Source organism: Lissotriton helveticus, chromosome 6, assembly GCF_964261635.1.
Source record: "Lissotriton helveticus chromosome 6, aLisHel1.1, whole genome shotgun sequence".
NCBI classification, from domain to species: Eukaryota; Metazoa; Chordata; class Amphibia; order Caudata; family Salamandridae; genus Lissotriton; species Lissotriton helveticus.
The window spans coordinates 1,878,319,508-1,878,336,823 of record NC_136067.1 but is presented as its reverse complement, the minus strand read 5'-3'; the positions used below and the strand labels follow the sequence as shown (position 1 = coordinate 1,878,336,823).

General features: G+C 39.0%; 1 protein-coding gene across 4 annotated transcripts in view; it reads right to left on the bottom strand.

Moving 5' to 3' along the window:
• Window positions 1–4,201: 4,201 nt before the first annotated feature.
• MARK1 (microtubule affinity regulating kinase 1) overlaps window positions 4,202–17,316 on the bottom strand; it is a 492,874-nt gene continuing 479,759 nt past the window's right edge. Inside the window, exons 16-18 of one of the 4 annotated variants that reach the window (XM_078649807.1) lie at window positions 15,491–15,742; window positions 10,804–10,848; window positions 4,202–6,676 (exon numbers count right to left, since the gene is read on the bottom strand). In XM_078649807.1, coding sequence (XP_078505933.1) covers window positions 6,322–6,676; window positions 10,804–10,848; window positions 15,491–15,742 — 652 coding nt within the window. In that variant the 3' untranslated portion in view covers window positions 4,202–6,321. The remainder of the gene's footprint in view (window positions 6,677–10,803; window positions 10,849–15,490; window positions 15,743–17,316) is intronic. The other 3 variants (XM_078649810.1, XM_078649809.1, XM_078649808.1) reach the window with 3 other exon arrangements.

The window sequence follows — 17,316 nt, the reverse complement described above, 5'->3', positions numbered from 1 at the left end:
TGAAATAGGCAAGGATAGGGATCCACCTTAGATAGGCCATATTTTAAAAGGGTTTAAGTATCTTTTAAGTTCACTTGGGAGAGTTCCATTTAGCAAGGTGGCGGTTGTAGAAATTTTTAAGAGGATGTTGTTCAATATATAAGCAAGAATATATAATATGCTGGTGTTCCTACTGAGGAACAAGCTTTGTGATGCTGGTGAAATCTTAAGGGCTTTGCTATTGATAAAAAACAATTTTCGTCAGTGGTCTTCTTTGTCGGACTCGGGTGAGATTGGTTAGGTTAGATTATCCTTTCTTTTCATCTTCATGAATTTTGAGTTGTTTGGATCTTACAATGCAGTAGTTTGCCAAAGAATCACTTAGATCTTGAGATAGCACTTTGTTGAGGATGCATTCAGGGTTCTTTTATTTAGTATCTTTTGTAATTACTTTGATGGGTAGGTGTCCACTGGAGATATGGCTCAAGTATTGAAATCTTATTGATGGTGGATTTATATAATCTGGAATCGCATGGGAGTGCAAATGTATTATTATTGTAAGATTTCTTCCAGAGTCTTTAGTTGCTGTACTATCCTGTATTAGCCGCCCTTGTTGCTCTGTTGGTCGCCTTTTGTCATGTACTCTGAGTTCTCTAGCGCCAGGATGCCGTCAGGTGATAGAGCGCTTTATAAATGAAATAAATAAATAAAGACTCCTTTTGTTTTTGGGTATTCTACTTCAGGTGTTTGTCAGACAGTCTTTCCAAGGGCCTTAGCAGATGAAAGAGATTTCAATGGAATAAGGTTGTTATGGACAGTCATCAGCCAGATTAAGAACTGCTGTTAATGGGTTGGTTGGCTGATAAGTATTGAAGTAATTTCGAGTTGAAGGGAGATAGGCCATCCGTCTTCCGAGATCTCACACCAATGTATTTTGAGGCGACTGGTAATCATCAGTGACAATGGAATGGAGAACCTGTACATAACTAAAAAACATTCAGTACCACACAACTCATTGTCATAATAGCAGAAAAGCGCAACATAGCATAGAGAGGGACAGGAGGAAAATGAAGCTCAGCAGAAAATTTGTATCAAGCACAGGCCAGTGACAAAAACCTAGAGAACGGTCCGCCAAGCCACCCGACCATGCCACAGATCTACCTGTAGAACTTATGGACCTGGTGTCATAAAGAACACCCCCCTCATGCCCTACATGAGTGTGCGATGATCGATCAGTAATAATGCACCTATATATAGCATAAATGACATGAATAACATACAATAACAAATATGAAAAAGTGCATTTGAAATATAAACTAACATATACATGTCACAAGATAATATAAATACGTTCAATAAAACAGCAGTTGAAAGACCCCAGCATGTGCTAAAACAAATTAAAACTCTTTGCCTTTCATCTTTCTAATTAAATATACAATGTGCAAAAATCTGCTCAGACAAAAGGCATTAAAGGGCGAAGTATCAGTTAAAAATAATCAAAGTGATGGTTGTAAAGTGCAAAAATCCAAGGTAAGGCACGGAGTTCTTATCCATTTTCGTATGGGTTTTACATAAATTGAACAGAAAACAAAGACTTGATCAAAGTTTTCAACAGCATTATTAGTGCACAGACCAGATCAAGCTGCATTGTCTGAGCCGTGGTCCCTCTTTGCTGAATGCATTTTCATTTTAAGAACTCCGAAACGGAGCTTCATGAACAAGGCCCTAGCCAACAATGGTTGAACGGAATCTAGATATGCTTCATACTGAGAAAATGGCTTATGAAGGATACAAGATGGATATATTCCCAGAAAGCTGCTTAAACAATTCCTTTGGAAATCTGCATAATTGTACAGGGTCTGCATGATTGTACAGGGGTTGTCTCATAAATCGTCAAGGCCCAAATTCAGAAATTACAGGGGTTCTCTGAGGCAGATTACTCAATGATCTTATAATGTTATTTTCTTGAACAGCTAGATGGGTTACACGTGAGTACCTCAAAATGTCGCCCCTGTACAGTGCTGCTGTTTGGCCGTTGGTCCTATAGACCTCAACAGCTGATGAGATGACCCTAGACCAGGCAGACTTAAAGAATATCGGGATAGAAACTGCCCTATAGGTAAGAGTAATTGTACCCTTTTCTAGGTGCAGCCGCCAACAAAGTGTCATCAAGCTTAATTCCAAGGTACTCAGAATTAGCAACTCTATCTAGCACCTTATCTCTCAGTCTGATTTTCCCTTTATAAAGTTTATGTGGATCGAAGATCATTATCTTTGACTTAGAGGCGTTTCCTTCCAAGCCCTTAAGTGTATAATATGATTGAAAGGAGGCTAATAAGTTTTCCAGGGCCTTAGGACTCCTGGAGATCAAAATGGTATCATCGGCTAACAATAGAGCTGGAACGTTAGCCCATCTAGCTTGGGAGAATCGTTGATGCAAACCATTGAGATGGTCAATTACACCATTTATATGTAATGAAAAGAGCGTGGGGGTCCGGAAACCCTTCTCTCAACCTCCTCCTGACAGGAATGCATTCTGACAATTCACCATTACTGCAGTCTTTAGTCACTCAGATAATCGTGAGATGGCTGTATCAGTATGCACAGAGATCTAGTGACTTCAAGTTGGAGGATGCATTTAAATTGATGTCGTTCAGTAGCATCAGACCAAGTTTAGTCTCCAAATATGCAGAAATTGAGATGCATGGATGTGAACTTTGCAACAAAGTCCCGGAAGGTATCAGCAAATGCCAGATTCTGTGGTGGAGATCTGTTTGTCAGTCAGGAGAAATTAGGATGTGAAAGCTGAAGGTAAAAAAACACTGATCGAGGTGAGCTACTCATGCTTGGGCCATATATTCTTGGACAGAATTGGTTAGAAGGAAGATTTTCTAAACCATGTCTTTTCTTTTATCAGTCTTCTTAGGTAATATCTGAGCATTTTAGAAGCTTGGGGTGTTGTTTCATGTAACAGATATGTTGCATCATTACATAGCCAAATTGTGATGAACAGCAGGACACGATAAGAATCTGATATACGTTCATAGATGTAAAGACAGTTTTTGTTCATTGATCTGATGTCCTGAAGCATACAAGAGGGGAGTCGGCTAGCTATAAGAGGTAAAAGTAAAATACAGTTGAAAATGTAAAAGTTCAATAGCAGTAAATGAAGGGATGGCCATATTGTGACGCACCGATTTCATTTGAGGTGGCTACAGAGATTTAAAAATATATATTTGTATAGAGTTTTATATAGCGCAAACTAGACCCGAATTGGGTATCAGAGCGCTTTACATGAGCACCAGTTTCGTTACAAAAGGACACATTCATTTTTGTTAGGCACGGAGAGATTAAGTGATTTGCCCAGAATCACAGGATGCTGAGCGTGGTTACCGAGACTCGAACCCGGCCCCCAGCTTCAAGGTAGACCGCTCTAGCCGGAAGGCTAAATCCTCTCCCAAATGCAGGGAGCACAGTCATTGTGGTTAGTCTAAGGCTAATTTAGTAGAATGCGGCAGCGTGAATAAAGAAGAGGAGAGGTAAGAGGCTGTAGGGGTTAGGGTAGCAGAAGTAGAGGAATGGAGTAGTTGGGAAACATGGACAAGAGATGTTGGGTGAAAGGCAGAGAATGTTTTATAGTTTGTGACAGGAGATACATGATTGGGGTACACGAGTGCCGGAGGGAGGTAAAAGTCACAATTGCAATGGAAAATTTGCATGCAAGAGCAGAATCAAAATGTTGAGCTGGCACAGAGTTATGCAGAGAGAAGACAGGCAACTTGGATAGTCCATGGGAGATGAATACAGCAGGACTTAGTTGAATAAGAAGTGAAAGTGTAATTGGCAGTGTGGGACAGGAAGATGTAGATGAATGATTTTGGTAAGTGATAGGTGGCAAAAAAGAGTAGGATTAACAAGAGACGATTCGGGTCTAGTTTGCGCTATATAAAACTCTGAAAAAAAAGGTGGGAGATGAAGTGAGTGTGATAGTAAGGTTGTCAGATAAGTGATAAACTAGTTGGAAAACTGTTTCTCATTAGCACATCTTACAAGACGATGATGCCAGGATTTCTGGTGATATTTGTAAGGAGCTGAATCCTATTTTTCTGCCTTGGCCCTACCTCTTCTGTCGCTGTGGCAATGGCCTTATACCTTTCACAAGCATTTCTGTCAACAGTAAGACAAATAGGTGTATAAATCAAAAATATAAGCGAAAACGTAATCATGCTCCATTCTCCTGATGTTTTATTTCAATTTCATTGGAGTATGATAGTTCAATCCAATTTTACAGTACCAAAGGACTCAGCCTCAGGTGAAATGTATAAAAATGGGTATTGAGTCAGTACCAGAGGGAATGCACCAAGGACAATTTTAGGAAAACCTAATGATAGTAGGATCAATACCATTTGTGAACCAAATCAAACAAGTCACATGAGCATACATAAAAATACACATATTGCTAATTAAGCACTCCAGTTGAAATAGTTATTTCCTGTCTGATGAAGGGGCAAATAAATGTTTTTTATTATCAGAATTGTTCAAGTAGGTTTTAATAGAGTGCACCAGTAAGAGTGAATCAATATGACTTGCATCAAAAATGTCATTAAATGAACACTAGGCATAAGGGGGCTACATGTCATCCTCTCCATCACCCATCTTCTAAGGCAACAATACACGTCCATCTCAGAACAGAACCATTACAGCAGAAAGCTACATCACAGTACAGTACAGCGTGTGAAGTTTGAATCCGTCAAAAAGTAGTCAGACGGCGGAGCATCAGGAACATCTACAGCCTTCTGAGTCTGATTAGCTTCGCAAAGTTTATCATCACAGCTTTTGCTTCATTTTCCTGAATTTCATTGGACAGCTTTTTCTTCTCTTTTTTCAAAAACTTCTTATTCTTCCAAATTAGAGGTCAGATGGTGGATCCATATGCTGAATACATTAATTACAACATTAAATAGCATTGCACAATCAACCTCTATGGTCAATTCAGTACAAAATAACAAATATTAAAATGTACCAGTACTAGTGGTTTTACATAAGTTTATATCACTAATTTATGAAGGAAACCCCTTTTTAAATGTAGGCAAATGCCTTATTATAAAGCTGCACATTACAAGCATAATGATGTGGAATAAATATAAGGAATCCGGTAAAATATTAATCACAAACAGATTACATGGGAACAAACTGTACAACCACTTAAGCATGGCTCAACAATCTTCTACTGTTATGAACAATGTATGCCTAACCGCAAAGTATTGTATACCATGGCATGTGCAGTTTAGGGAGGGGCAGAGGATGGGAGCAGGGCCAAAACATACCAACAGATAGTTAATTCCTGAGGTGTCTTATCAACTGCTCTAATTGATTAATACTTCACTTTCATTAGCTTGTGCTAGCAAAGTGTCCCAATACACATTTCCACAATGGAATTTGCAATGGTTTTAAAAGCAACAAACAATGAGTATTTCACATCATTTTCGAACAGACATGATACTTCCTTTTTTCAAAGGCGGCTGCCAATTCTACTGCTACATCTGTCAATGTCATCAGAAAAACCTCTTAATAATGCAGGGAAACATTATAACCTATGATTGAGTTTCTCCAGCACCTTGCTCAAGAGAACCAAGGCTCAAAAAGGTATTATTTTAATTTAGTTATTGTTTTTTTAACTACAAGTGCCAACACTGTAAACATCTTTGCATTTTCAACCATATGCGGTCTATTATCAAGGCTACAACCGAAAGACAGCCAAGAACAACCTTGTGTACAACTATGGCCGGCCTGTAGACCAGTCTCTGATTCATAAATGATTTTAAATAACTAAAATATGATCATGCTACAGCTGTGACAACTCCAATATTTGCGCATTTTCAGACTGGACACAATCTAAAAAAATATAAGCATGATGGAGGTAAGAAAAATACCATTCAAAAATGCAAATAATAATCGGGAAGAACTTACATCTGAAACAAAGCATTGAACATACATATCTGTACATTAATCTAAACACAACTATACAAGACCTGTATTTTTTTTTAAGCGAAAACTTTTCTTTTTATAATACAACTCTATGAACATAAACTGTGAACAAATTGCTCTCTATTTACTTAGCTGTACATGTGAACATAACATTTCTTTTTAACTACAGTCATTTAATATAGGTCATAATGACTTTCATTGTACAGTTCATAACTATGTATAACCTTATTGCAATAAGGGTAATTTCTACAGGGGTGGGGAGATTCACAAGCCAATCACATTAGGCGTTACCAGTACATTCCAACATGGTAGTGTCAAACGTGTATGAATATTCCCTGATCCCACAAGTTTCTTTTACAGCTTAAGCTCATTCGCAATCTTAGATGCAATGTTCTTAAATGCAATGGAAGTTCCAGAAATTCGTTTGAAGCGTACCCCATTGAGTGAGAGCCGTGGAAGTTTGCAAACTTCCATCTCCCATTGCACAAGGCTATCCTGACGTGCATCACCGTGAACACAGAACAATAAAAACCTCTCTTTTTGTTCATAATCGCAGTTGTTAGCATCTAATACTTTTCGTATCTCTTTCATCATGTCATTCGGATCCATGGAACTTGTGGTCTTCATACTCCAAGTGAACCTTAAAGAACGGGGTTTTGAATCCTTTACATCTTCTTTTTCTCTCTCCTTTGTTTCCCCAGACGTGCTTCTGCAGAAAGTAAAAAGAAGATGGAAAAACACATCCAAAAAGTAACAGTTAAAAAAGATATAATTTCATGTGCTGTGAATTTAAAAACCATAATACTGTATTTATAAAATTGCGGATATTCTACACTCTAACAACTGGAATCTAACAATAAATGGCAATTTTGCATAATTTAGCTAACATAAAGTAATGAATCAAGCATACTGGCAGCTTTATGATGGTGGTTAAGTTGAAATGTACTCTGCTCGATCATTATTAGGAAGAACCCTATCTAATGCATGAATTATGTACATTATTTATTGTCATGTGACATTTTAGAAGTGTACCTTCGGAAATTTGTAGTAATGTTAGCACCATCCATACAAATTTAATCTCTACTGACTCTGTGACAATCACTGTACAAATATGTAAAGGCTCTTGCCTGTACAAAAAAGGATAATTTCTATATACTAATTACACAATTGGCGTTTCAGTTCAGAACATGTGATCTTCTATTTCAGCTGAAGAGTATGTTCAGTTCAATATCAGGATACAAGATAAATTGGGAAAAGATAGAAGTTGTGGCAAGAATCACCACTTGTGATAAAGATCAGTTTATAAAGTAGAACATGAAATGGAATTCAGAGGGTTTGAAATGTCTGGTTATCATGTCCATAGGGACATTTCTCATCTAATGCAACTTAACATGTTCCCATTTTATTAACATTACAACAGGTACACGCAGCCTGTACACAACAGGAGTCTTTAAATCTGATGCTGCGGTGGAAGGCAAATAATTTAGAGATGGCTGTATCACTTAAATTCCTTGAGCTGTTCTCACTTTTTTAGGTAAACACAGTAACTCAATCTATAAATGATGTAAATCTTTTTGAAATCGGAGATCAAAATCTACCACTGTGTATTTCTGAAGGAAACCACGATTGGACTGCTCTAGATTTCAGAATATTAAAAAAATATATCCCAATGTCTTTACTTTGCATATTTCTTTCTTTGATTTCAAACTAATTGGACCCAAGAACCTATAGGGTGCATACTGGAAAGACCGTAGCTCGCTGTTTACTGACAGTAGATAACATTTTGAAATTGTAAGAACTACTCTTTCAGTCAGTTAAGATTTAGAGAGAATCCTTGAATAGTAGGCACATTTCTGCTAAGGGTAACCTCTGCTATTTAATTCAGATACACACATTTATTCTGGAAACTAAGAATAACATTGTGGATTTTGAGTACTTGGAATTGAAGTGCAAGTTGTCAAATAAGAGAGAAACAACTATAGAATGAACTCTTTAGCTATTCTCAATCTGTGCAATGCCTGATGCCAGTGGGGTCTCTATTTGTTCCCATTCTCTAATCATTGAATACACACCATCTTCATCTGGCATACGTGATTTAAACGTGTTTTTTTTACAAACATGTGAAAGATCAGGACAAAACAGACAAATACTTAACTTAAAAGAGTTAAGATATTATCAATATTGAAAATGATCTAGATTGTTATGATTACTTCATCTGATTCCAGGCTTTATCTAACATAAAATAATATTTCTACTCCAGTCTGTAAGATGGCTTTGGCACTGTGAGTCACACTTATGTTGGGCTTGCCAACAGACTGAAGTAACACTGGCATACATGTTATGGAATTGTAGAAGACGGCTTTTTTGGGCAAGATGCAATAAAAACAAACCAAATTAGAAACACAAATGGCAGCTTGCAAACACAACTAGAGCGATGTTCTTGGCAGGTATACCAAAAACCACAGTACTGAATGCATATACATTAACTGTAAAGGCCCTACCAAGTTACAGGGGCCATTTGATGCCTCAACATAGCTTTTTATTAAGAGAAGAGTCTCAGAATGAGAGCACTGGAATATTAAGCCACAATTTCATTCCCTGACCGACAGCATCTGCAGTTGAACTGTGAATGTCCAAGATGCTTTACAGGCAATGAGACTCATCACTGCTATGGAGGACTCGCATCTAGACGGTAGCTCAGAACCCTCAACTATTCAATGTTTGGATTCTCCGAAGACAATGGTGTTTTCCTAAAGCTTTTTTGACCAGAACTGCAAACTTCAAATTTATGCCGGGTGCATAGCCAGGCTAATAACATTGTTGAGGCATGTGCCAAAGAGATGAGATATTCCGAACTGCTAAACCTTGTTTCTCAAATCACAAACTTTTTTCATATAGCTCACGCTGACTAACAGACCTGCTCGTGCATGCCTCACCAGGCATGCGCGTGACTACGGAATAATGTGTTCAAGATGGTGGACACTACTTAGATTGGTAGATAAAAGAAAAAAAACTGTATTTGGACAAAAGCACTTTTCGTACAGGGAGCACCTGGCAGCGGCCAGGCCCTCCAATAAATAAACACATAAATAAATGTGTGCCAGAGGTGTGGGAGCTGATTTGGTGGGTAATCGGGAAGTGGGCGTGAGTGAGTAATAGAGACACCCAAAAGAGCTTTATGCAATGCAGAGTGTCCCGGTAGCAAATGGGAGCTCCTGGGGCATCCCAAAAAACATACAATTACAGTTAGGAGTAGGGAAGCAACAGAGGAGGGAGTAAGGAGTTGTTAAAAGGGAAGCACCTGGCCACGTTTCTGACAAAAGAAAAAAAGAAGTTCCCTGAAAGAATAGGAGAGGGACAAACAGAAGGTGAGGAATGTACGCCGATAAATAAGAAGCAAGCAAATGAGACAACAAAAGACAACCAATGTAGGAAATGGACAGGCTCTAAGCCCATTCATTGTACGTTTAGGTATGGTCCACAAGTCACTTTGGCCTACAGATAGCTAAAAGCTGTCTGGTAGACAAAGTCTAATAACGAGGCAGACAACAAGATACTGCTGGCCAGAGGCAACAGATTTAAGTACAAAAGGATCTGGTACCCCTAAGCTGATATACTGCTGTGCAGATGGATGTGAGTGTGAACCAAGGGTAACTACGGCCACAAAATGGACAGGAGGTGCCTTTTTTCTTTAGATTAATCTTTAAAAGAACTCAAGAGTTTGTGTTGCTGCTGTCATCAGATAAGGTAGATAGTCCTTCGAGCACTGCAATGAAGTGCATTACCATGTGCTCCATTGTCATTGATACCAGAACCAATAACACAGATGATTCAGGTGGGCCTTGGTGGACCAATGCCTTTAGTGTTTGGTAGTTTTAACTCAGCGTGGCATTAAGTTAGGCACGCACCTATTATTAGGCTACAAAGACTCATGACATGACAGAAGGCTCATGTGTCACCCCTAAAATACATCTCAGGGTCATGCCTTAAAGGGTAAATGGAATAGCGATGTACACATGAACTAAGATTTCATTCATGACACTGATAAGAAAAGATGTTTACTTACCTTAAGTGCAACATAGTCATACAACTCCTGGTGCGTGTGGGACAAGGGGGATAGATGACAAATCTGTCCCTTGAGTGGTATAATCAACTCCTATGAGCTATACTAGAAAGAATACTGCACAGCGCACTGTGAATGGGATGGTGCTGTACCAAACACGAAACCAGAAGTAGTAAGCTACTGAAACCTGTGAGCTATGACAACAGCATGCATTGAAACCGGTGAACTGTTGTACAAGCAAGCACTCAGGAATCAGTGGTAATAGGTCCCAGCTAGAAAGACGTCCACCCAGAAATAGGCAGGTTCCTGACAAAAGAGATAGTGTTTGTGTCCTTTGGCATTAATGGCAAAACACGGGCATGAGATGTGGGATAACAGACTAATTTTTAGGAGCAGGTTCCTGCTACAGGACCGGCCAAATTTCAAATGGCTTCCGCTTTTTGTGTGTAAAATGAGCTTCAGTAACCTCCCACATCAGTTTAAACACCACCATTCATTTGTAGAAGAGGGTTTGGATAGAGAAAAAAATTGAAAACCTTAGCCTTTGACTAGCTAATAGGAGTTGAGCTAATCCCTTTTTGTCACAACCTTGATTCAATAAATAAATCTGAAATGAAAGCTGAATACATTTTCAAGAGCGCAGAACATCATCATACGTTACGGAATATTGGCTTACACGGTTATTGCTACTGCTAACAAAGATCACAACAGTACAATGGATATTGATTCAAACAAAGATGCCTAGCAGCGAAGTATTAAGAGTGGCTCCTCACCTTGAGGTGTCAGCTCGGCCACTGGCTTCGCCTTCACTTGGATCCCTCAAAATAAAGTTAAGGTTTAGATTCAATTATAGAAGTTTAAAATAAGAGGCAAGATAACCTACATTTACAATGGGCGGTAAACAACTATCAGTTTAATAATCTGTCTTTCATCCTTGCAAAGTGTCTCAAGACAATTTTAGCATCCTTCACAGATGAATGAGAGTTTGGCTTTTCACATTTTTTTCTTTGTGAACACAACTTGCAAAGTTCTAAAAAGAGGGGTAACATATTTGTCATAATTTAGTTGTTAACCACATTATAGTTGTAGTTTTGTTTTCCAGGGGCAAGATAGCAAAACTCAAATTTACCTTTGAACATGCTACAATGAGAGATTGAGAAAAAACGTCCAGTCTTTTATAACATGAAGCAGGAAAAACAATGCCACAGTGTATACATTCAATTCACAATACATCATCACAATTTCATTAACTATACAAACAAGTGTGCGTCACTGTCTGGTTAATGAGTATATATTTATGCTAGTCAGGCATGTTCGGCAACAAATCCACATTTTTTAATTCGAACTAAGGACGACAAAAGCTTGACATGGATGACAAAATAAAAACATGTAAATAGTTACTGAATTATCCTGCAATACATTATTGTGCTACTAACAGTTTCAAGATTACAGTGCCTTCAGAATCTATGTACATTTAATAAACCTAAATTCAACAAACATATGGGATCAGAATTAAATCATGGGGGCATCTTCACAAACTCGGAATTAGAGAATTTATTTAGCCACCATTACCTTATGCATATGTTTACATTTTTAAGGTCATGAACTCCCCCGTGACTTGTAACCTACTTATTTCATGAACAATGCAGCATTTATAGCCCCACATGGTATTAAGGGATTATGATTATTGGTCAAGCAGCTGAAATGTAGTAAAATTCATAAGGATAATGATCTTGCCAGTACATCATTGTAAATAGTTCCTCAGAGCCAAACGGAAATTCTGGAAGTATGTTAAGAGGTTACGCGTCAATTATCCAGGATCGCACTTGTTGCCAAACATAGCGTTAGGAAGGGACTAAGCAGTTCGCTCACCATAGTGCCATTTCTCAGCTTCTTAAAACCGAACCAACAAGTATTTGAAAAAAGCATTCAGAGAGGAGCTCTGGATTCCCAAAACCTGTTATTTAACTGCAATGGCCCCTTGCTAGCCAATGTCACCAATGAGACCAAAGGATTAATGAAAACAGCTTTGGTTACAGTAAGCTTCAGTATCTGGGTTAGAGAATGATGGCCACATTGATGATGATGGATATAATGACCTAGAATAGACCCCACTTCTTTCCACTGGGTGGTAACTGAAATGATTCATAATCCAGTTAGTGCATCCCACTTAAACAGAAAGTCTTTAGGTTATTAATGCATCCAGTCATCAAGAAAACCGAAAGCCAAAGCCGTAGAAAGAGAGAGCTATCATATCACTGTCAAACTACAGCAGTGAAACTACAACTTAGTTCTATTTCTAACCATAAGAGCCTAGTCAAAATGGAGATAACAGGTGAAAAGGAAGTGAAGGTGGACCTTGTTATGGTTAAAATGCTGCAGCAGACCAAGTGGAGAGAAGATAATAAATTGCTGATGAGGCCATACAGATCCAAAAGCACTGTGACATGCAAGGAGGGAAATATGAGAATATAACAACAATTAGTAGGATCTCATGAGGTGTATTCATTCATTCAGACATCGAAGATAAGATAAATTCTATGGAATATCTTGGTGAAAATAGCTGTGTGGCTGGTGGCCGATGGTACTGAGTTTAGCATGGTCTCTTAGCATGGAAGCCAAGATTAGAACCAATACACTGGACCATTTTTACACAATTGCCACAGATGTAAACTCTGCTAGTGTTATCACACTATTATATTACTGTTGATAATTTAGATGCACTTAGTCTAATCCGTTACTACCAGCGGAAAGTAATTATTGCAAAAAAACAGTGACAAAGATAACTCTTTTGCGAGTGTGTCGAAGGGGAGTTCTTAAAGGAGCAGTTATCTGGCAAGTCTGGGTTGACTGTGATGGCACCGAGGAAGATTGTAAAAGTGGCAAGAATGAGAGGAGGAGATTCAGAGTGGTGTCCACGGTATGTGCTGCTTCCCGAAGTGCTGAGTGATGCGGAGTATGTCTAGTGATTCACATGGCAAGATTTTCATTTCCATAGCCATGTGTTCAAATTTAGATAGCAATTTCGAGGTGAATAATACTGCTCTGATGAATGGGTGTGTTGGTGATGGTGTCAGTAATTTCTCGGTTGAAACAAATGCTATTACTTGGTAGCCTGTAATTGTGTTTGAAGATGAGGCAGAGACATAAAAGTAGCAGGTGAGAAGCTTCACGGAGCTGTGGTTGGACAGTTCTAAGAGTGTCCAGAGAAATAAGAGTTTGTGAATGAGTGCGTCCTTCTTTGGGTTTGTGGATTTGATTGACGAACTGAACAATGCAATCTTTGATAACAAGAACATCCAAGTTGTGAAAGAAGGTGGGGCGAGTGAACCTCTGAGATGGAGAGCAATGCAATGATTTGTGAAATGATGGTACACTCTATGTCAGTAGCATGGCGAACTACTGAGAGAGCATTGACAAGAATGAACTATGACTAGTGACGTGTGTGTGGAGATGTGTGGGAAGTGGAGAATGTTGCAAATCTTTTGGTGATACAATGGGCTAGACTGTGAGGGGTATTTGAGGGAAGAAAGTGAGTGTAAAGATTGTGAGCTTAGTGTTTGAAATCGAGCATCTGGTGTTAATTTCTAGGCCTGGGCGGCAAATTCCGTTCGGCTCGCGGAATTTGGGTAATTTTGCGTTCCGCGGAGAACCCGAAATTGCCAAAAATTCTGCGTTGCGTGACTTCGCGAAATTTTTTGCTTGTTCGCGGTCACAAATTGCGTGTTCGCAAGATATCTCCCCCCGAGCATGCAAACAGTGATTGCGAACAGGAAAAAAGCATTGCGAACAAGCAATTCGGAATTTCTGCGTGTTTGCAGAGATTTTTTACTGTTTCACGGAGATTTGCATAATGCGATTACGCAAATTCCGCCCACCCCTATTAATTACCTGAAGTGAGAGAGACAGTATTTACAGGCTTGCGCCCTAACAAGCTCAAGCACATGTTCCCTTTACTTTGTTGTGCTTTATCTAGGAGATCTAGAAAAGGAAGCCTTGATGGGGCTTTTCAAATCTGTTAGGAAACACGCCTGGACATTGCGGTCCCAAAATCTGTTCTCAGCCAAGGATGGATGGTGAGGTTGACCCCAGATGAAAGAGGCACCCTTTCAATTTGACGTGGGGAGCATGTCATCTGACAGAAGTTTTGCAGGGAGCTGGGGGGTCTCACCCTGAATGTGGCTGGAGATCTGCGGAACTCTATGACCCAGCTTTTCTGTGTCTGGATATGACTATGAGTAGATACAAGCAGGAAAACGTATGACCACCATACACAGGAATATATCATCAATGATTTGTTACCAACTGGAATCAAGACTTGACTCCCAACTAACTAACTTGATTTCCTGAAATAATTAGTTACTTACCAGTGTCTTTCAGGCAAATGAAAAGATTCCTATGTTTCTTTCCTATATTTATTTTGATCAATGCATTTGATTTTACTTTAAGCCAGACTGCTGTAACACATACGTTTACCATTTCCAAATTTACTGTCAAACTCTAGACAGCAAGCGCTGGCAACCAGTGTCTTCATGTGTCTTGGTCTTGAGATTGTCGATTTCCAACAAGACCAGGCCTCTATTCATAACCAGTGGAGAACTACATTAAGTTCAAAATCGTGATTCAACCTGAATTTGTCTACCAGCAGCAATTTAGGAAAGAAGAAAAAAGTACCTAATGGAATGGCATTGGGTACGTTCACCCAAGGCACAAGTGAATATTAAGAAAACAGTACACTGTGATCAGTTTTGTTTCTTAGATCTCCAAATAAAGGGTAAATTGATTATATGTAACTTATGATTACCTACAGCAAAGATAGGTCTGCTAGAGAATGAAAGAAAATGTGTATTAAAATTATTTTTTGTTGGTATTCCTTGGACAGAAGTCCCATTAGCACCTCTGCTGATGTATTTGCTAACAATGGGCTGACTATTCTCCATAAGGGGCAATGCAGAGGGCCACAGATGGAATCCTACTACTCACATTAAATACACAGCATGACTGCTGCTAATAAGCCATGCTGTCATAATTCTTGAAACATTCTCTAGTGCTTTTAAGGTCCGGCTTTGGGTCTCAGATTTCTAAATTGGCACATGCGAGCTACAAATCTTTGAATACAATGTCCTAAACATGCATAATTTGTGTTTCGAACTTTTTACACCACTTTATATTTTCAAACTATACTCAAACATAACTTCCACCAAATATCACTATCTTTAATGTTATTTAAAAACATGTCAATGTTATGAAGAGGGGCCATGTAATATAAGGACAGGAATAATTGAAGTACTACTTTGTGGTCATGGCTGTACAACTCAAGATCAAGAAATCCTCCAAACCTTTTCCAGAGGACTTATTTAATTATTACTATTGCTACAAATGGATAATGTCGGCGGAATAAATGCTTATAGGCGCCTAGCATTAGCATGCAACCTATAGAAATGTTTTGCTGGGACATACCTGCGGACAAATTTGGATGTTATTTTGCTAATTAAACCAGTGGACGTTCCCCTCCTGGTATGAGAAAATGCAGCAGTCTCGTGTGATGGTGATGCTGGAGGTCCATTGTACGTGGCTGTACGTCGGTCTCGTAGTTGTTCTCCATGAAAAGTGCTTCGACTTGAGCTTCCACGAGGAAACCGGGTTCGGTCTGGAGTTGTAGTGCTAATACTATGTGCTGAGGGGGAAGCAGCAGGGACTCTCTGGGTGGAGCTGATAAATAAATAAAGAAGAAGTTACTTCATAGCCAAAATGATAAACTACAAATACCAAAAAACATAAAACTTGTCTGGTTTCATAAAATCCCTGGACTCTCTTCCTGTATCTTCTACGTCAAACAATTCACTAGAGATCTGTTTTAATTTTCCTACATTCAATTTAAATAAGCAGGTGCCCATGAGACATAAAACCACAGGCAAAAAAGCGACAAACTATACTAACAAGGAATGGGTTTGATTCAGAGCCTTAATGGATGACGGAAAAGTCATTGTTTTCTTAATAGAAAGTTTTTTCTCTTGTCTGGTAACGTTTTCAACCAACAACAAAGCTAAAGAAAGTAAATTTGGTGGATACAAAGCAAACAAATATGTAAGATTATACAACAATAAAACCATGTCTAACAGCGCATAATTTGAATCATCAAATAGTGTTACAACAAAAACAGTCATACTGTTTAAAAAAAAAAAGCTCTCTTGCTTCATGGATTTCTGTCTGAATTACTCATGCGGCGTCAGCACCAAAGTTCCTGGAATGTTCATACTTTTAGGCAAGTGAGTACCTTCAATGGATGTGGGTAATTGGGTTACTGGTTGAGGGGGATGAAACTATTCACACAGCAACCACAATTTTTGTCAGGATGAAACACAAACAAACTCCAAGTTAACCTGTGCTCAACCCTCTGATAGCTTGGCACAAAAGCAGTCAGGCTTAACTTAGAGGCAATGTGTGAAGTATGTATGAACCACTTCAAACAGTAATAACTTGAAAACACCACACAAAAAAAATCCCACACCACTTTAGAAAAATAGAGTAAAATGTAATCAGCTATTTGAGCTCAAAACAACAAAATGTCCAATCAATAAAGCTGGCGATATGCAATTTTAAAGATGTAAGTGAAAATAGTGCCTAAAAGCACAACGCGCCAACTGTGGTTATCTGGTTGCGCCAGACCAGAAACCCTCCAGAAGTTCAGACTGGATCCAGGAACCATGTTAGGCCCGCTAAACAAGGTACTTAACTGCCTGGTGGTTGAGCGTTGCGATATCTTGCATCAAGGATGTGTTGGATAGCGGATTTTCTGAGGATGTTGCTGGGCTACGAGGTAGTGTCCAATGCCGTCTGATGCATTATCCTGCTTCATTGTCAAATATTCTGTCAACCAGGGACTTGCGATACGAAGGCCTGTGTCCAAGAACATTCAAACATTTCACTGCTGCCGGAATGATCAATGCCTCATTCTTTGAAGACTGCCGTATTGGCCCATACGGCGTTCTGTTGGGCTGCTCTTTTCCAGATTGCCTTAGTCACATCTCCAGTTGAATTTAACAGAGGCAGTTCAAATTTGACCCAATGCAGGTCATCAATGGTTATGTTCTTAAGAGCAGGGATATGAGCAAACAGTTGCAACAAATTTCCACTGTTGAGCGTGTTCATAGAGCCCCTCGGAATGTATCAAGGAATTAAGAGGCGTTTTAAGGTAAAACTCTCCTCTTTAGTGCACTTATGGAGGTTGAAATCTTGCTGCTCATCTGGCCGTATTGTAGGGGGGGCTGAGCAGGTAGTTAAAT